Here is a 20,772-nt window from a genome sequence, read left to right on the forward strand (position 1 = left end):
CATGTAAATTCATTAATCTGGTTACCACCAACTAACAGTGTGATTTCAGTTTGTTCCAGTTAAATAGTTTCTGGAGGGTGCTTTGTGGGGTGGGAACAGGGGCTGGGCAGCTGGTGTACTAAGTTCTGCAAACCTTAAAAAGAAATGATCATTACATCCTAGGCGCACTGCTAATAGTTTGAAGGTAATGACAGCACTGTTGTTTCCCATTTGCTCGCCGTTGCTTTTAATTTTTTGCAACATGCTTGAACTGTGCATGTGGCCACAAAAACAAAAATCCTCAGAGTAACCAAGATGCTGTTCACTGTAATTCTTCACCGGGTGATTTTTCTCATATTGGTTTCTCAATTTCTCAGACAACCTTTCATCAGGTTTTATTTTTTCTTTAGGTTCTGTGAGGTTCTGATTTCACCAGGTTCTTGCCATACTTTTCCACAGATAAAAAGTAAAACAAAAGAATAACATTTCTTTAAATTTCATGCAATACACACTGAAATTTATTTTTGTAACTCAAACCATTGAGAAGCTGCAGTAAATGATACGTCGGCCAACTGCTTCCTGAAGAATTAAGGTGAAGAGCATTTTTTTTAAGTTATTTGTTTATATTTAACTTTACACTCAGTGCCCAAAGTCTGCCTGCTTTGTTTTGCCCCCCAGGCCCTGAGCTTCCTTCAGCTGTCTTAAGTGTAGTTTTGTTGCAGTCATGGCTGACATTACATTGATACCCTCTCTCCTGTTCTACCTGTATCAACCTTTATTTATGTTTCATTTCTCCTGTATTTTGTTGCCTGGCTGCATGTGGAATCTTACAGTTGTGTGCTTCCTTTTGTATTGGAGTGAGGGGTGTGGTGGGAGTTGGGGGGGGGGGGGGGGTTTGGGGGGAGGGAGGGGGCGGTGGCAATGCAGATAACGGGAGTGGTCCCAGGTCTATAAAGAGTTCAGATGGTATCCTAGTCAATGCCAAACTGAAGCATGTTATAACTGCCTTCTGAACTGAGATAAAATATCTCCTTGTAATCACTCCAAGATGTTTACTTTTAATATTATACTGAAATGTGAGATAGTTTTAATTTAACATTCTGGCCCATATGTTTTTGCCAACTGCACTCACTATTGCTGATGCATGGATGAAATTCTACGGAGGAATTCATGCACGTCACATTGCTGTTACAAGTTTGATCATATTGGAGTTGATTACCAGAAATTCTAATATATATCATCGGGGGAAGATGCCCCAAAATTATAACAGAAATCTTCAATTTTACTTCATATCAATGATGAATCTTGCTGCTTTGAATTAGTTTCACTAACGCATGTTTTATGTACATTAAAAGCTTTAATGCTTTAAAAATGCAGCAAAAACATGTCATCGCTATAATTTTATTTAACCTTTTCTTTTTGGTTTTAGCATCATAAATAATTGCATCTGTAAAATGCCTGCAGAAATGTGATTAGTACAGGCTTTTAAGCTCCTGTCACATTTAGATTGTGCAATTTTATAAAGGGAAAATAGAATTTAATTTATGCTTCAAAGTAATTCAGTTTATCTCTGCAGAGTGACAATTCAGGCACTTTTATTTCCATGGTCTTTGGGTGTCAGTTTTGTTAATACCAGTCATCTGATTTACAAAAACAATTATTTTTACCATCTACTTGCCCCCCTGTTCTAGTTGGGTTTGTTACTAAGTTTGCAGATTGGCTAATAGGTCCAAGTGGCCAATCGTGCTGACTATTCAACAATGGAGTCTAAGCTCCTTAACTGACATCTATGCATGACGTATTCCCAGCAGCGGTGACGGGTTTTTTATTAGAGTTGTAAACACTGCCCTATGAAGTGAGTAGCTTTCTGAATCATTTCAGAATGTGCCACCTGGCTGGGGTCACATATGGGCCAGACTGAGTAACGATGGCAGGTTTGCTTCCCTGAAGAATATTAGATTTAAATACTTAGATAGAAGATTACAGAGTGATTTAATTAACTGAATTTAAGTTACCCAAAGTAAAATGCAACCTTGTGTTTCTGGGTCAAAAGTGCAGGTCTCTGGATTTGCTAGTGTAGTTACATAACCAGACTTGGAATCTTGGCTGATTTTTCTCCCATTCATCATTTCTATTTGGTCTGAAGGTACTAATGTCAAATACTAGCACTTCAATTAGCATCCCAATTTAGATACACAATACTCAGTACCAACCAAGGATTTACTTAGGTATCTTTATAAAGCAGTCATTATAGTGATTTAAACTGCACCTTAAATTACAGTAGGTGTTTATTACTTTCCTATTAAATTACAGTTCTTCTTATTCCCTTGTGCATTCTTGCATTTAAAAGTGTGTTGCATATCACACCTTCAATATTTTGGTAGGTAAAACAGGAGGATCTTTCTTTGCCATTCTATCAGATTATAACCTTTTTATTTCTTAATAGAAAGTTAAATTCTAAACTTCTAGAGAACTGACAAGGTTTTTGCACAAGTTAAATGGTAACAGGGTATGATCTTCTAATGCACATTTGAAATTTGGCTCTTCACACTTTTCTTTTACTGTTATTCTCTGATCTGTGTTGGAGTTTCCTCAACTCCCTCTGCTCCATTGATTCTTTTCTGGTGTGTGATTCATCCAAATATTATGAACTTTGTCACTGAAGATTGGAAGCTGCTCAACCATTGCAGTTACAATGGCAAGGTCTGAAGCTGTTTTTGCTTGATGTTGATGCTCGTCCCAGCAGAGGTTTCTAACGGCAGAAGAGTGCACACTAATTGGACCACAGAGGTCAACAGACTCAACCCCACATTGAACTAGGCAACATCTCGATCTCTTGTGGATCTCTGCTTATTGATAAAGTTACCATGTCAGTAATGAGCGATGGGGTTGGTTGATGGTCCTGGGCACTGGGACTTTCAATCTGAGGGGCATTTGGTTTGAACAGTCAGGTGTGATTAGCATGCCAGCTTTCACGGTGTAGGCTTTGACCAGAAACCAACAGGTTGTCTTGGTGTCCAAGCAATTGCATGCCCCAACATAAGCAATGGCTTCAGTAAGAATGGAAGAGCGAGCTCCAAAATGCCCTTATGTGGTTTGTATCTGACAGTCATTAGATTGGAATCAAAAGCCATGACTTGTTCTGCCTCTTCCATGTCAATCCAGGGATCTGAGATTGCAGTAAACTTGCTGTCCTAGTGATGGCCAACTAACCAACCCTATGTCCCTCTGGATCTATATGTATCCCAGGTTGTCTACCTGACAACATCATAGTGGATCACCTTTGAGATTCAATCCCAGTTGGGCAAAAATTTGGCATTATCCACTCTCTACACCCCTTATTTGACATTGGATGCATGGAAGCAAGAGTTTTGACTGGCAAGTGAGGACCATGTGGGATGTAGAAGGGGAAATCTAATCAGAGTAGCCCTTCACGGTAATACTGACACCTTAATGCTCCAACGTTACACCCAGGGCTTAAGGCTGTTTGGCAAAAGAAAGCCAGCCATTGCTTAATCTGATTCCTGCCTACTCTTGCAAGGTTGGGATTCTAATGGCTAAAGGTACAATTGTTATATATTAAAAAAAATAAGATCCTTTTAAAATTATAACATTTGATCAACCATACTGCTGAATTTTAAAGCAACTTGGTTCAATTACAGAACTTTATCTCTCTCAGACTTTTTAAAAATTTAAGTGATGAAAAATTGTGGACACGGTAAACCTTTCACCTGAAGTGGCACAGATACACACGATCCAAGCAGCCAGCAAAACAATGCATTGTATTCAGGGGGAAAACACTTCTAAATTGCATGCCGAATTTTTTTTTCTTCTCCCCTAGATCCTAGTGAATTGTTGGAAATGCATGGATACAGCGCTACCCAATTTCCTTGGCAGCTAGGAGATCCATGTAGCCAAGGCTCCTCGTGTTTCTCCTGCTCCACCAATGGTTCTCCCTATGATGTGCCCATCTGCTGCTCCTGTGGGAACGACAGGTGAGGAGAAAAGGACAGCTTTACCCACATGAAAGAAAGACGCACGCACGTTTCACAAAGTCAAAAAGGCAATTACCTTTTGGTTGAATTGGAGTTGATTGGTTAACGTAGTTCTACTTAAAGCAAGCACATCAACCTTTGGGTCATCCCAAGGGGTTTTACAACCAATCAGTTAGTTTTTGAATAGCAGCTCCCTGTAGTTATGATAATACCGTAATAGTTAATAGTGGCCAGTTTATATATTCAGTGTCACTGAAGCAGTTGTGCTTTTTTTTTGAGGAGTTGGTTGGTAGAGGAATGTAAACCAAGATGTTGGAAGAAATTCCATGCTGTCCCAAGATCTCTTAAATCCACAATGTTTAGTAGCCTGATCTGTTGATTTGAGTTCTCAAGGTTTCATAATGGAAGTTTTTTTTATCTGCATAGTGATGAGCTCTACTAGGCCAACAGATGAAGATGACTCCATTACCTTTTGGTTAACTTGAGGCTCTCATTTTGGAAGCAAGGTGGGGTTGGGGTCAGGGTTGAAAGTTTGACAATGGGCTTTTGATGGCTGAGTACAGAGTTATGCAATTCTGATACATGAAAATATGTAAAAGGAGAAGAGACCTCAGGAAATGGAAGGGGGAAAGAATTCTAAAGCTAACTCTGCTTTCCTTGAAGCTCTGTCTTATAGTGGAACAGTCTAAAAGTGTTAGTAGCTCTTTGATATCTCTCCTAAATGTTTGTTCCTCACACCTGACTCTAAATGGCAACTATCAATGGGAATCTTAAGCAGGAGGACTCCTATTCATACTCAACATTCATAGATTCATGGAGTTACACACCATGGAAACAGACTCTTTGGCCCAATTCCATGCTGACCAAGGTGCCTGTTCACACCAGTCCCATTTGCCTGCTTTTGGCCCATATCCCTCTAAATCTTTCATATCCATGTATCTGTCCAAAGTATTTTTTAAATGTTGTAATTGCACCTGGCTCTGCCACCTTCTCTGGCAACTCTATCCAAATATCCACCACCCTCTGTTTGAAAACCATGTCCCTCGGATCCCCTTTCATTTATGTACTTTCCAGTAAAAGTTACTGGATAAAGACAGAGAATGGAACTGTAGGAGTCACCTGATGAAAAGGGCCGGTTTGCCATTTACCTTCCTTTTGGCCAACAGTAATGGTTCTTGCCCGATAGCCTGACTTACTTTCCCCTTCTTACCCCAGCGATATCAAGGAACACTGTAACATTATTGCTGCTCTGTCCATAGCTAACTCAAAGCAAATCAGGAATTAAAACACAGTATTGACTGACCAGACAGGGCAACGAAGTTGGCTCCAGCATAGTGGACAAAGCAAGTACTAATGTACATTACTTAACAAATGGGATCACCAGTATTGGAGGAAACCATGAGGGAGAGGCTGATGACCCCAGATATGAATGTGAAATGAATTAAATGAGTTATTAAGTCTGAGGTTAGTCAGAAATTAATTGTTACACCATTGTTATTGGTTCCTTTTATTCTGTTATAGCCATGAGTTAGTCAAATTATTGTGAATGTGCCTCTTTTATAACATTGAATCTCTTCATATCAAGATGAGTTTGCTTTTATTTAGCTCTAGAGTTTGACACAGTAGTTTAATTAATTGACTGCCTTGCAGGAACGTATGACAAGCTCACACTATGATGTTAATCTAATTCAAGTCAAATCTAGCCTGCAGTGGTGGCTTGTCAAGGTGCTCACATAAACAGCAATTGGACCAACTCCGGCTTCTATTTTCTCTGGGTTCTGCTTGTTTTTCACCTGAAACATCAGAACATAAGAACATAACAAAATAGGAGCAGGAGTAGGCCATTCGGCCCCTCAAGCCTGCTTGATATGGTCACGCCTGATCTGACACAGCCCTCGTCTCTCTGTATCGGTTTCCCATAGCCTTCAATTCCCTGAGCTTTCAAAAACGTTTATGTTGCTCTTTAAATATCCCCAAAAATCTACCTACCATAAACCTCTGGTGTAGAGAATTCTAGAGATTCACCACCCCCTGTGAGAGTGAGTTCCTACGCACCTCAGTTTTAAATGACCACCCTCTCATAGCTACATCCCCTTTTTCAAGATTCTCCCACTAGTGAAACATCTCAAGTTCTACCTTGTCATGCCCTCTTCAGTAAGATCCCCTTTTATTCTTCTTTACTCCAAAGAATATAGTTCTAATTTCTTTAGCTACTCGTGATTGGACAACCCTCTCATCCCAGGAAATAGCCAAGTGAATCTCTGTTGAACTACCTCCAGTGTCAGTATACCATTTCTTAAATAAGTGGTCCAAAGTTATCCAGGGTACTCCAGGTGTGGCCTCACCAGTACACAGTACAATTGTAATGATGCTAAGATAAGATATCTTTATTAGTCACATGTACATCGAAACACACAGTGAAATGCATCTCTTGCGTAAAGTGTTCTGGGGGCAACCAGCAGGTGTCGCCACACTTCCTGCGCCAACATAGCATGCCCACTACTTCCTAACTCATACGTCTTTGCAATGTGGGAGGAAACTGGAGCACCCGGAGGAAACCCACTCAGATACGGGAAGAATGTACAAACTCCTTACAGACAGTGGCCAGAATTGAACCTGGGTCGCTGGCGCTGTAAAGCGTTATGCTAACCGCTACATTACTGTGCTTCCCTACATCTAAACTCCAACCCTCTTGCAATAAAAACCAAATGCCATTTGCCCTTCCTAATCATCTGCTGCACCTGCCTGCTATCATTTTGTGATTCACACACAAGGGCACCTAGATCCTTCTGTACTTCACTCGTCTGCAATCTTTCTCCATTTGGGAAATAGCGTGCCTTTGGATTCCTCTTAACAAAATGCAAAACCTCACACTTCTCCCTCCATTAAACTCCCTGGTCAAGAAAGCACACCAATCCCTCTACTTCCTCAGAAGGTGAAGGAAATTCAACATGTCCCCGATGACTATCCTGGGACGAGGGGGGTTCCCCTATTACAGGTGGCTAAAGAAAGAATTATATTCTATGCACGCAATTTTTACAGGTGCACCATAAAAAAGAGCATCCTATCCAGATACATCACAGCTTCGGGTGGCAACTGCTTTGCCTACGACAGCAAGAAACTGCAGAGAGTTCTGAACGCAGCCCAGTCTATCATGAGAACCAACCTCCCCTCCATTGACTTTGTCTACACTTCCCACTGCCTCAGGGAAGCAGCCAACATAATCAAGAACCCCTCCCACCCTGGTTGTTCTCCCTCCTCCCTTCCATCAGGCAGAAGATTACAAAAGCTTGAGAACGAGCTCCACCAGCCTCAAGAACAGCATCTATCCCACTGCTATAATATTCTTGAACGTGCCTCTTATATGATAAAGATGAACTCCTGATCTCTCAATCTCCTTCATCGTGGCCCTTGCACTTTATTTGTCTGCCTGCACTGCACTTTCTCTGTTACTGTAGCACTATATCCTTTTTTTTTACCTTTTGTACAACCTTGATGTACTTGTGTTTGGCATGATCTATCTGGATGACATGCAAACAAAAGCTTTTCACTGTATCTTGGTACATGTGACAATAATAAACCAATTTCCAATTTGCTAAGTTTTCACCCACCTGCTCACTCAATCAATCTATATCCAGTGACAGGCTCCTAGTATCTTAATGATAGCATGCTCCCCCACCCCTGCCACCTATTTTTGTTGTTGGCAAGCGTGGATACCCTACACTCTGCTTCCTCTTCCAGATCATTAACGTCAATTGTAAATAACTGAGGGCCAAGAACTGATCCCTGGATTACTCCACCAGTTATATCCTCCCAGCCTGAACAAGACCCATTCATTCCAAATCTTTGTCTTTTCTGTGATAACTAATGACAAAGGACCATGGTGGGGATGGGAGAAGTGCATTAAATAGTAGAGAGAGGGAGAGTGCAAGAGATGGAGGTCTTGGTGAGCTGCTTGTGTAGAGCTGCTGCCTCACAGATCCAGCCACCCAGGTTCAATCCTGTCTGTGTGGAGTTTGCATGTTTCCCTGCGATTGCATGGGTTTCCTCCCATATCCCAAAGAAGTGAGGGTTGGTAGGTTAATTGGCCATTGTAAATTACTCCTAGTGCGTAGCTGAGGTGAGAATAAAATGGGATTAGTGTAAATGTTGCTTGATGTTCAATGTGGCCTTTTTCCATGTTATGTGAGTCAATGAGATTGGAAGTATTTAGAGCACTGCCACAGAAATTCACATGGGGCATGGAGTAAACTTAAGATGAAGAAAGGTTATTCTTGGTACCTTAATCTAGAATATGATGAATCGACAATCATAGATCGTGACGTGCGACAACTAAACAGGCAAATTAACATTCGGGAAGTGTTTGATCTTGAAAATCACCATTTCTTCTGTCACAGGACTCCACTGAAGATGCTTTGTGAGAATATGAAGAGACAAATTGTTTCAAGGGCGTTTTATGGATGTGAGTATGCTGCAGGTGCTGAGAGAGTGACTCAGTGGAGACCATGGAAAGATAGAATTTCATATTGTTGTGATGAGTTAGGTACAGTGTTAGTATCGACACCTGTTTGAGTATCACTTTTGACTATCAATGCTATAATTAATATTAGACATAATTGCAGTGACTAATAATCTGTGATTTACTGAAAATCTCAGATTTAAAATCGCAGAGTTTAAATCTAAACCAGTAGGGGTTGTGAATGTAATTCAGTCCCTCTCTTGTCTCCAATCTCTTGCTTTGGTTTGGCAGTTCAGTTGGTGGAGTTGTATCCATGTAGTGTCTTTTCACTGTTATCTGTGGATCTCTACCTTTCACTTTGGAAAACCTGAAAGCAATCCTGAAAGGCTTTGTGTTTCTAAACCCAGGGCTGGCCTATTGCCGTCACCTTTCAACAGTCCGCACACATCTATCAGCTCTTGTGAACCACACCATTGTCCCACCCAACAAGCCGTGTGAAGCCTCAGGTGGACTGACTGCAGAAGTCTGGAATAAGTATGAAAAGGATAGAAAGGTAAGCTGGAACTTGGGGTTGGGGAGGGTGGTTTATTGAAGCTGAGTGCATTAAACCTTCTGCAAAGTGAAGGTCTCACCGGCCAAATAATGAAACAAAGAAGTCAAAGCACAAATCCTGCTCCTCTTCAATTACCAATGATCCCTGCTACATCAAACTAAATTGACAAAAGTGAGCTGCTGGAGGAACTCAGTTGGTAGACAGCATCTGTGGAGGGAAATGAAGAGTCAATGTTTCAGGTCAAGACCCTTCATCTGACAGATCAATCCAGATGAAAGGCCTCAACCTGAAATGTCGACGACTCCAGATGAAGGGTCTTGACCTGAAACAGCAACTGTCCATTTCCCTCCACAGATGCTGACCCGCTGAGTTCCTCCAGCAGCTCTTATTTTGCTCTAGATTCCAGCATCTGGAGTCTCTTGTGTCTCCATGATAGAATCAAATCATAGACTTGTTACAGCACAGAAGGCTGTTCAGCTCATCAAGTCCTTGCAGAACAATCCAATCAATCCCATTCCTCGCTCTTTCCTGGTGGCCCTGCAAATTATTTTTCCTCAAGTGCCTACTTAATTCCCCTCTGAAGCCCTAAATAACTGTTTCCACTGCTCTCAGTCAGTCATTTCCCTACTACCACTCTCAATCTAATTATTTTTTCCTTGCACGTGGGCTGAAGGGCCTGAGTTGTGCTGTAGGTTTTCTATGTTTCTACATCTTTCTCCCCTGCCCCCCCCCACCCCTGTATCTTTTCATCACTTTAAATGTGTGTTCCTTGATTCTTGGACCATCTATGAATGGGAACAGCTTTGCTCAGTTAATGGGAGGCAAAAGAAACTGGATGCTAGAATCTGTAATAAAACAAAGTGCTGGAAATACTCTGTGGTCAGGCAGCACATATGGAGAAAGAAACTATTCTTGTTTCAGGTCCGTGACCTCTCTAAATGGAATAAAATTATTAATCAAACGTGTTTTGACTTGCAGAGAAGATAGGGTGTGGGAAAGTGCAGAAAGCAAAGGAATTGTCTGTGATGAAGACCAGAGAGTCAATGACACAAGTGATGGGAGGGTGGTGAAGACTTTCAGTTGATCTGGAGAAGATGTAAATGGATGATGAGTGAAAATGGGGAGAAAGAAAAACGGTGCTAGAACTGTGAGCTACAACATACTGCAGATGCTTGGAATATAAAACCGCAATGCTTGAAATAGTCAGTGGGTCAGGCAGCATCTGTGGAAAGAGACAAAACATTATGGGTTGATGACCTTTCATCAGGACTGGCCAGTTCTGACATAAACTGGAAAGGCTGGTTATCTGAAATTATTGAATTCAGTATTAGATCCTGAGAACTGTAATATTCCTAGTCAGAAGATGAGATGCTGTTGCTTGAGGTTGCATTGGGTTTCATTAGAACATTGTAAGAGGTCAAAGTGGGAATGGAAGTGACAAACAATAGAAAGCTCAAGGTCATCCTATGATTAACAAGTCTTCATCAACCTTCACAGCCAGTGCCATGACTAGTTGTGTCATTCAGTCTCTTCCAGTCTCCACCCTATTGCAAACGTTCCCTTTGTTCTCTCCACCCCTCCCCTTCCCTGCAATAGATGATGTTTGCTTTATAGCTTTCTTGTAGTTGTAGTGAAAGGTTGTCATCCTGAAATTTTAATTCTCTCCTTGTATTCTGCCTAATGTATTGAGTATTTCCAACAATATCTGTTCTTATCCTCTCAATTTCTTGTTTACTTCTAAGAAATCTCTTATAAATCTTTATCGCTTCAAGGACTACTCCAGCTTCAGCCTAACCCTGCAGCTGAAATCCCTGAAGGACCTTTGCATCCCTCCTACAGTGTGGTGACCAGAAATGGATGCAGTATTCCAGTTTTTGTTCAGGATCAACCTTGTCTTTCTTGGTTGTGTAACCTGTTAGCACTCAGTGTCCAAGCATCCCCCACAAACAAGATGCATGGGATGAAGTTGGCTGGAAGCCGAGGTCTGGGCTACTGGCACTCAGAGTATGGTGCTTAAGTGTTGATCAATACTTGTTACTTTTTGATTTTTAGAATTACAAAAAGTTAGAGCTGCTCCGAATGGTTTACTACGGAGGAGTCCAGCATGAAATAAGGAAAGATGTCTGGCCTTTTCTTCTGGGCCACTACAAGTTTGGGATGAGCAAACAGGATATGGACCAGGTATGTGGCTGACTCCTTCATGGGATCTTCTTACTGCCAAAATGTGACCAACCAGCTTTAAGTGGTTTAAAAAAATGGCAGATGTGATCAGCCAGAAATAATGTGATTACAACAGCAGATAAGAGGGCATGTATTCTACATCAAGTGACTCACTTCCTGAACCCGAAGGTTATACACCGGCTGCAAGCCACTAGTCTGGACTATTTACTTACCTGATTGAATGCAGAGCAAATGAAACCCAAAGTTCTAGAATCAATCGGCAACCTATCCACTATCTTTTAAACATTTCATCCCTCGTTTATAGAACATAGAACATTACACCACAGTACAGGCCCTTCAGCCCATGATGTTGTGCTGACGTTTTAACCTACTCTAAGATCAACCTAGCCCTTCCCTCCCACATATCCCTCCACCTCCCTATCATCCATGTGTCTAAGAGTCTCTTAAATGTCCCTAATGTATCTGCCCTCACAACCTCTGCCGGCAGTGCATTCCATGCACCCACCACTCTCTGTAAAAAAAAACTTGCCTCTGATATCCCCCTGTACCTCCCTCCAATCAGCTTAAAATTATGCCCCCTCATGTTAGCCATTTCTGCCCTGGGAAAATATCTGTGGCTGTCCACTCAATCTATGTCTGTTATCATCTTGTACACCTCAATCAAGCCACCTCTCATCCTCCTTCTCTTCAAAGAGAAAACCCTTAGCTCACTCAACCTATTCTCATAAGATATGCCCTCCAATCCAGGCAGCATCCTGGTAAATCTCCTCTGCACCGTCTCTAAAGCATCCACATCCTTCCTATAATGAGGCGACCAGAACTGAACACAATACTCCGTGTGGTCTAACCAGAGTTCTATAGAGCTGCAACATTGCCTCGTGGCTCTTGAACTCAATCCCTCGACTAATGAAGGCCAACACACCATACACCTTCTTAACAACCCTATCAACTTGCACAGCAACTTTGAGGGATCTATGAACCCTAAGATCCTTCTGTTCCTCCACGCTGCTAAGAATCCTGCCGTTAACCCTGTATTCTGCCTTCAAATTCAACCTTCCAAAGTGAATCACTTCACACTTTTCTGGCTTGAAATCCATCTGCCACTTCTCAGCCCAGCTTTGCATCCTATCAATGTCCCGTTGTAACCCTCGACAACCTCCTACACTATCCACAACACCACCAACCTTCATGTCATCTGCAAACTTACTAACCTTCCTCATCCAAGTCATTTATAAAAATCACAAAGAGCAGGGGTTCCATAACAGATCCCTACGGAACACCACTGGTCACCGACCTCCAGGCAGAATATGATCCATCCACAACCACCCGCTGCCTTCTATGGGTGAGCCAATTCCAAATCCACACAGCCAAGTTTCCTTGGATCACTTGCCTCCCAACCTTCTGAATGAGCCTTTCTTTAATTGTACCTTCTATACCTGCAATTCCTACCACTTTGAAGGACAACAAGTGCATGGGAGCACCACCACCTCCAAGTACCCACGTTATCCACTTACCGACGCGTTATCCTGACTTAGATTTTGCTGTCCTCCATTGGCACCGACTCACTCTTGCAGCTCCCCACACAAACAAAACAATGGAAGCACCTTTACTACATGGATTGCAGAGGTTTAAGGAAGATGACCAGCTTCTGGAGGACAACTGGGAATGTGCTTTGTTAACAATGGCCACATCCCGCAACCGAGAGAATGAAAAGATCAGAATGCTCCTCTTAAAACTTGGTCAGCATGGACCAGTTGGGCAGAAGGGCCTGTTTCCATGCTGTATGACTCTAAAGAGGTGCTCTTCTCATATTCAGAGACAAAATATGAGAAGCCGTGTCCAGCTTATGATATTCCTGAAATGGGAATGTTTGTTGACAGTGGAGAAGAGCTCCATGCCCAGCACTGGAATTTCTCACCTGATGAGTAGAGTTAATGATTACTTTTTCTTAGACGTTGTGTGATATTTCTTGTGAACTTGCACCAAAGTGTCATAATGCAACATAAAGTGAAGCAGTGGAGATCCAGAGAGCTCAGTGATAACAGATCAGTTACCTTCTTGAGCAGTGCAAATAGTTGATCAGGCAATAGTATCTGTTTTTACACTGTTTTAATGGGATGGGATTGGTCTTTATCATTTTAAAGGAGTATTTAGGGTTGGTGCAACTTCAGTGTCCTTTGTGTGATCCCTGGTGAGTACTGCAAGGTAGTTTTGTTGATGGTGCATCTGGGTTGTCCCTGCCAAAGTAGCTAGGTTATAATCCATCCACTTCTTGCTATCTGTTCTTGCCTCACAGGTGGATGAAGATATTGCTGCCAAGTACAGAAGTGTAATGGCAGAGTGGAAAGCTTGTGAAATGGTCGTCAAACAGAGAGACAGGGAAACACACTCCGCAATCTTGGCAAAATTGTCATCGGGCAGTAGCATAGACAGCCATGTGCAGCATCTGATTCACCGAGATTCAACCATCAGCAATGATGTAAAGTATCTTCTCTGAAACTTAAAATTACTTTATTTTCTAACCTCTCATTCCCAGTCCTGACAAAAGGTCTTGACTCTGAAACGTTAACTCTTCCTCTTCCCACAGATGCTGTCTGACCTGCTGAGTCCTTCCAGCATTTTCTGTATTTATTTCAGATTTTTGGCATCTGTATTTTCTGATTTTCACAAAGAATCAGTCACTGTGTGGCTCTAGAGCCACATGCAGGCCAGCCGAGGTAACGCTGGCAAGTTCCCTTCTGAGCACTGAAGAACTAGTTGGGATTTTACGTCAGTCTGTTACCTTGGGTTTATTTTGTGCTGATCTACAAAATACTAGCAGCAAAGTTCCCAATGTTTGCCACCGACCTTTGATGAAAAAGTTTTCCAGATTCGCTGGTGCTGACTTGCTAGCACAATCCAAAATTGCACTTGCACAATGTAATGCTTTTGTGTGGACGAGGTGGGCCAGAATGAGCCTTGGCATCAGACTATAGCAACTACCTGTTGAGGCCACTCAGATGTTCAGAAGCATTCAAAAACAATTTTACAAAATCTTTGGATTAAATTACTAGAGTTATTAAAAATTAAAAGAAAATCAAACTCTTAAAACAATTTAATTAAACTTATTTAAAAACTAAACTTGTCCTGCTACCATCCATTGTAATGGCTCATTGCCAGAGACAGGTTCAGCAAGCAGCTTCCCCTGAATAACTGCTGAGATATTGCATCAGGTCTGCGCTCCATTCCTGAGCTCCATGAGGTAACCAGTGTTGGAGCACAATTGGGGAAAACCCCAGTGTAGAGCAGTCAGCAAATATGGGACTTCTGCATTCATCCAGAAATCCTGAGCTTGGTGGAACTGCGTGAAGAAAAGTCAGCAGTTTGCCAAGGAGCTATAGTGATTTTTTTTTCAACGTGTTCTGGCTCATTGAATTGAATTTCACAGCTTGACTGTGGCAGGATGTGCATGCATGGCCTTATCATTGTAGTAAAAACAGAAAATGCTGGAAGTACTCAGCAGGTCAGGAAGCAACAGCGTTAACCTGCCAGGGAAGTGCTTGACCTGCTGCGTATTTTCAGCAATTTCTTTTTTCTCCCCCAGATTTCCAGCAGCTGCAGTTTTTTTGCATTTTTCCTGGGGAAAGGGCAGGGTGGGAACATGGGGAAAAATGCAGATAAAACCATTTGATTGGTAACGGTTTTTTATTTTGGAAAAAGATACTACACTATTGCAGTGATCAACAGTGACTGCACTTAAAACCTACTTTATTGGTCATGAAGCAATTTAAAATGTCAAGAGGTTGTGAAAGATGCTGAGCAAATGTGAATCTTTATATATCAGGTGTTAAAATCTTTGGCTTGACTGCCAGTGCAGTTTTGCTCAGGAGCCTCTTTAATAACTTTCTCTAGCTTTCCGAGAATTCATGAACTGGTGCATTATCCATGTGGTCATGTATCTTCTGCTCGGTACCATCGCAGTGTAGAATTTAACCTAATGCAATGTGGTTGAGTAGAATAGAGCAGGTTTTCACTCTGCTTCACCCCTCTTTCCCCTTTTGCATCCCTCCGCTCTCGGCCTTTTCCCACTCTCTACAACACAGTCGTCATTCTTTACTGACAGTTTACCCAATGTTTCAACTTCTGGCCTTCCCTGACTATGCACCTGACAATCCTCCATGACTCTATAACTCTCCTTTTCTAATGCTTTCAATGTTGTCCCCCCAGGGACGTGGGACAAAGAGGTAAGGGAGTTGCTTTTGAATTGAAGTGGTTCTGAATAACATACTTGGCAATCAAGGATTGAATCTCACCTGATTCTCTATGGTGGATTCTTTAGTCAAGTGCCTGCCTCATGTAGGTTTCTACCACCCTGAGGCCCAGTCAATAACTGAATGACCACCACGTTACACTGTTGAAATCAGGTTGACACAACCTGTCATTGTGGAGCAAGGATTCTTTCCCTTTTCTAACAAAAAAAAAACCATCAACATTGGCTATCTGAAATGTATCATTTGTTGAAAACCAAGGCATTTCAGTTATAGATGCTTCACAAGACTGCACAAAGCCCTTCTAGGTAATTTCTAGCTGGATAAACAATGTGAGGTTTTTTTTTGCACTTTTTTCTCTTTATAAATACTTTGAGATGTTCTGCTAAAGGAGTTTCCATAAAACTTGCTTCTCTGCATTGTTAACATGAGCTCTTCGTTAGTTTTACAATGCCACTTCCTTTAATATCTTATTTAGGTCTTCATTTCTGTTGATGAAGGAGACCAGGGAGAAAAAGCCTTTAAGATGGTGGATGATGCGACAACAGTAGTGAACGTTGACACTCCAACTGTAGCAGTTGAAGAGAGACCATCGATAGAGTTTGACTCTCCTGATTCTGGGCTGCCTTCTTCAAGAAATTATTCTGTCGCCTCGGGGCATTCCCGAATCCTGTCAAGTACTGATGATCAAAGTTTGTGCATGGAAGAAGGTGTACTGGAGGAAGAAGATAAAACTGAATTGGGCGGGGTTGCAGAACAAGCTCATGACGTTAGTGAGTCTGGTTCTGGAAGGACAAGTGTCCTTCAACAGGCTGAAGCCCAGGATTCGTTGTCTGAAGAGCAGCTATGTACTCAGTTAGACTTGATAATGTCTGAAAAGGACAACTCACCTTTACCAACTATGACATACACGGTCAGTGGGCCCTAATTCTAAGAGATAATAAACAAGACATTCTGCATCATTTTTTCTTGTAAACTTGCATCCAGCATAAGGGAATAAGGTTCTTCCCTTTTTGTGGTTTTAATTTCCATTTCAGTGAACTGAGCAGAAAAGCATTAACAATCTGGTTAATTTTATTGGGCTGAACATAAGCACATCTCATTCTCTATTCGTTCTTGTGCATTTGAGCTTTCAGAGTGAATAATGGGATTGTGTATCTTACTGTCATTTCTGTAAGCTAGCATTATTCCATGGTGTGTTTTCCTTTACTCTGAACTTATCCATTGCTTTCTCATCATCATGTTCATCTTGCATTGTTTCTTGAAGTGACAGCATGCTCCACCCCTGCTGCACTTATTTCGCCACCTCTATGTTCAACCTTCTTGGGCACTATTTTGTTGTGTCTTCCCATTTTTTACTTAACCGGTCTTTGCTGTCTTATTCATGTGTTTCATTGGATATTAACTCTTTCCCATGCTGTATCGGAATAATTGCTTGCATTGACTTGCTCCATCATCTTTTATCCATCCTTTCTCTAAGTCATTGAATTTGTCATGCTTTTTTCTACTATCTTCAAGGTCTTTGGCATCTCATCAATGTATTAATGTGATTCTGCCATAATTCACTTCTTATTTAAGACATCATTGTAGTATTCAGAGATTTGGTCTTCATTTTTAAGACTGATGTGCAATTTGTCCATATCTTTTCCATCTCTCTAGAACTCTTTAGGTTTTCTCTTGCTACTGGTTAGTTGGCTTTCGCACTTCCGCAACAGGGTGACAGTGTTCCGAAACAGATGCATCAGGAAGCGATCCAGTCTCATGGGTTAGGGATTTGCATAACACCAACCATTTGAACCAATTCCATTCAGCTTAATGAATTAATTATTCATTGTGGTGTGTTTTATCAATTTTTGTTCTTGGTTTGAGAAGAAAGACTGGTTAATTCCAAGTTTGTACAACAGTCTGACTTCAAAACAACCCCACGTAACATGAAATTAGAACTGCCAGTAATGAGAATGCTGTATTGGAGTTCTGTGTTTGAATTGATTTGCCTACTGTGTCATATCAATAATCATTGAACACCGTTTGAATATTCCATATCTCATAGACAGAACTGATGGATGCCGTCTCATTAAATTGGCACCGGATTGATAAGGATGTACAACGTTGTGATAGAAATTACTGGTATTTTACTACAATCAACCTTGAAAGACTAAAAAGTATAATGTGCAGGTATGGATCTGAATTCATTTCTCCACCAGGTACTGGATATGTGTCCAATGGGCTGCTGCTGTTTGACAATGCTAACTGTACACTTGTCTTTGCCTTGCAGCTACGTGTGGGAGCACCTGGATGTAGGCTATGTTCAGGGGATGTGTGACCTCTTGGCACCACTAATGGTTATCCTGGACAATGGTAAGTAACCCACTTAACAAATAACAGCACAGCTTGAATATAGAAGATTTTTTTTCCGCCCAAAGATTGGTGGGATTCTGGATCTCGCTCTCGCTTCCCCTCGCTCACGGAGTCAGGATGAGGACCAACTGTGTCATGGATTTTGTTTGATTCTGGGAGCCATAATTCACCCCAGTCTTAAAGTTTCATTGAGCAGTAGTCTAAACATCCAACTTGAAGTTGTAAGTGTAAATTTTTATACAGCTTATTAAGAACAGAACAACTGGTTCTAAGGATGTATAACTGATATAATGAAACATTCCTCAAAAGGATTTCTGGAAGTCATTACAAAGTTGGTTGTCATATTAAAAGAAAAATCAAAAAATTTTATCAGAGCACCACATGATTGCAAGACAGTCAATCTCCAGCTGGTATTGGGGTTTGGGGGTAAGCAGATATCTTGTTATATTTCATTAACTCAGGAAGTCATTTATACCATATTTGAGTACGTGATGTGAGCTGATACTTCCAGTGCACTAGTAAGAGATTGCTTCACTATCAGATGTTTCACCCTTCAGATGACATGTCAAGTTGAGGCCCAACTGGCAATGATTATCCTTAAACCAACATCATTGTAGTACATAAGAGTGTTAGTGTACCTTAAAGAACTGAATGTACCATGTGGTATGACCTTGATTCACTGTTGTACCAGACAGTGAATTTTAGTTTGAGATTTCGAATGGCTGCCTTCAACGTAGGATGCTCTTCTGTTAACTCTGCCCAATCTGTGTGAAAGCATACCAACAAAATGGACAGACACTGCATTGGCAAACAGAATGGGATGTTGCTACTTGTGAAGAGAACAGGAGATGAACATGCAGTATAGTGAAACTACACAACTCTGTTTTCTGAGTAAAAGAGGATGGTAGCAAGTGAACGTGTGAAATGTCAGGATGCTCACTAAGTACAAGTAGATTCAGCCTCTCGCTGTGTATATGGGCTGTGTAGAGCTGTTCTTCAAGGCAAATAACATTGGGGTCATGGAGAAAGAAACAGAACAGAGGAGTTGATGACATATGAGAGGAAGGTGATATTGCTGCTGGTCAAAGAGCTAGAGACATGAGATATTGAGTCTACTGAACCCCAAGCTGCCCTTAACGTATCATGAGGATCTAGTGCAGACTTCAAAGGAACATTTCAATCCGATGTGTTTGAGTGAATTCAAGTTAAATGGGTTTGTACAGTGGACTTAACATTCAAGGGAATATGCTAAAGAAATAGACCTTGGAATTCCTGGCTCTCAAGTTGATCTGGAATCTCAGTGTTCATTTACTGGATTTGAAATGCAACAGGACAATTGGAACAGAGCCCAGGGTGGAGATGTGGAGGGTCAGCCCGTGATTCTCTTTGTCATGGACGAGCACACAGCGAGGTACAAAAATATTTACTGCTCCTAAGATGGCAAGTTCTGATAGACATGATCATGTACAGCATTAGTTGGGGAAAGAAACAGAGATGCTGCAAATAGTCTCAAGTTATTGGCAGGAGCAGTCTAGAGCCAACCAAGACTCTGGAATGGGAACTGTATGGTAGACTCAGAACTGGAAATTAGTCTACAGTATGAAGCCAGGATGCAGAGGAAGTTGATGACAGAGGTTTGTGCAGCAAAACACACCGTGACTAAATGAAGAAAATTTAAAGAGAACATAGACCATGATTCCCACCATTCAAGTTACCTCCTGAACACGTCTGATCAGTAATTGGATTGAAAATTAGTGAATAAATTGGCAACATAAGATATTCTGCAGATGCTGGAATCTGGTACTACACGTACAAAATGCTGGAGGAACTCAGCAGGTCAGGCAGCATCTATGGAGGGAAATAAACAGTCGACGTTTCAGGTTGAGACCCTTCTGAAGCTGCCTGACCTGCTGAGTTCCTCCAGCAAATAAATTGGTAAATTGGTTTATTAATGTCACATGTATCAAGATGCAGTGAAAAACTTGTCTTGCATACCATTCATACAGATCAATTCATTACAACAGTACATTGAGGTAGTACAAGTGAAACAGTAACACAGTGCAGAATAAAGTGTTACAGAGAAAATACAGTGCAAGTAGACGATAAGGTGCAAGGTCATAACAAGGTAGACTGTGAGGTCAAGAGTCCATCTTAACGTACAGATGGTGGGAATCTGAAACAAGATATAGAAAATACTGGGAACACTCAGCAGGTCAGGCAGCATCTGTGGGGAGAGAAACTGGAAAAGTACAACATGTTTCAAAGTTATGGAGATAGTTATGCAAACATATAATTAGAGGCAGAAGTAGTTTGTTTGGTCCCCTTATTTCACTTATTAACCTTCATCCCCTTATTTATCAAGAGTCTATCTACCACTGCCTTAAAGATATTCAAAGCCTCTGCTTCTACCATCCTTTGAGGAGAGAGTTCCAAAGATTCGTGAGCCTCAAAGAGATTAAATTTTGCATCAACTATCTAATGCAACAATTATAGAGCAGGGAGCTTAACCAAATGTGTATGAAACCTACATGAAGAGGTAATTTATTGGAATCTCTAATACCGGAAGTGGACATTTCAAAGTTGTTAAGTAAAGTTAAATAAATGAAGAGTATTGCAGTTGTGAAAAGAGACCGACTGAGGTTACACTTGGTTAAGTTTATTACTCTCTAAATAGTTTATTTTTATTATAAATTGTACAATTGTTGTGAGGATCTTATGCTTACTTATTATGTTTAAAAGGGAAGTAGTGTGAGTATATATGAGTGTTAGCATACCTGTGTGCCTTTGATACATTGTTGTACTATACACTGCTGTTCAGCTTGAGAAAGGCTGCCTTCAATAAAGGATGTTCTGTTATCACAGCCTAGTCTCTGAGGTACTTGCAGAAACACCAGAGAACCTGATAGCCACTACAGTCACTAACATATCTGGTCATGTTTCTTATTGTTGTTTTTGGCAGCTTGGTATTGGGCAATTAGCTGCTGCATTACAGCTGTAGCC

The 20,772-nt window shown here is 41.3% G+C and overlaps 1 protein-coding gene across 1 annotated transcript in view; it reads left to right on the forward strand.

Annotated features, from left to right (window-relative positions):
- The window catches only part of sgsm2 (small G protein signaling modulator 2), a 184,611-nt gene that overhangs the window by 148,041 nt on the left and 15,798 nt on the right, over positions 1-20,772 (forward strand). Inside the window, exons 13-20 of the mRNA XM_052035214.1 lie at positions 3,821-3,974; positions 8,372-8,436; positions 8,841-8,986; positions 11,039-11,167; positions 13,464-13,646; positions 15,893-16,327; positions 17,465-17,589; positions 17,690-17,772. Coding sequence (XP_051891174.1) covers positions 3,821-3,974; positions 8,372-8,436; positions 8,841-8,986; positions 11,039-11,167; positions 13,464-13,646; positions 15,893-16,327; positions 17,465-17,589; positions 17,690-17,772 — 1,320 coding nt within the window. The remainder of the gene's footprint in view (positions 1-3,820; positions 3,975-8,371; positions 8,437-8,840; positions 8,987-11,038; positions 11,168-13,463; positions 13,647-15,892; positions 16,328-17,464; positions 17,590-17,689; positions 17,773-20,772) is intronic.

Source organism: Pristis pectinata, chromosome 21 (assembly GCF_009764475.1).
Source record: "Pristis pectinata isolate sPriPec2 chromosome 21, sPriPec2.1.pri, whole genome shotgun sequence".
In the NCBI taxonomy this organism is placed as follows: Eukaryota; Metazoa; Chordata; class Chondrichthyes; order Rhinopristiformes; family Pristidae; genus Pristis; species Pristis pectinata.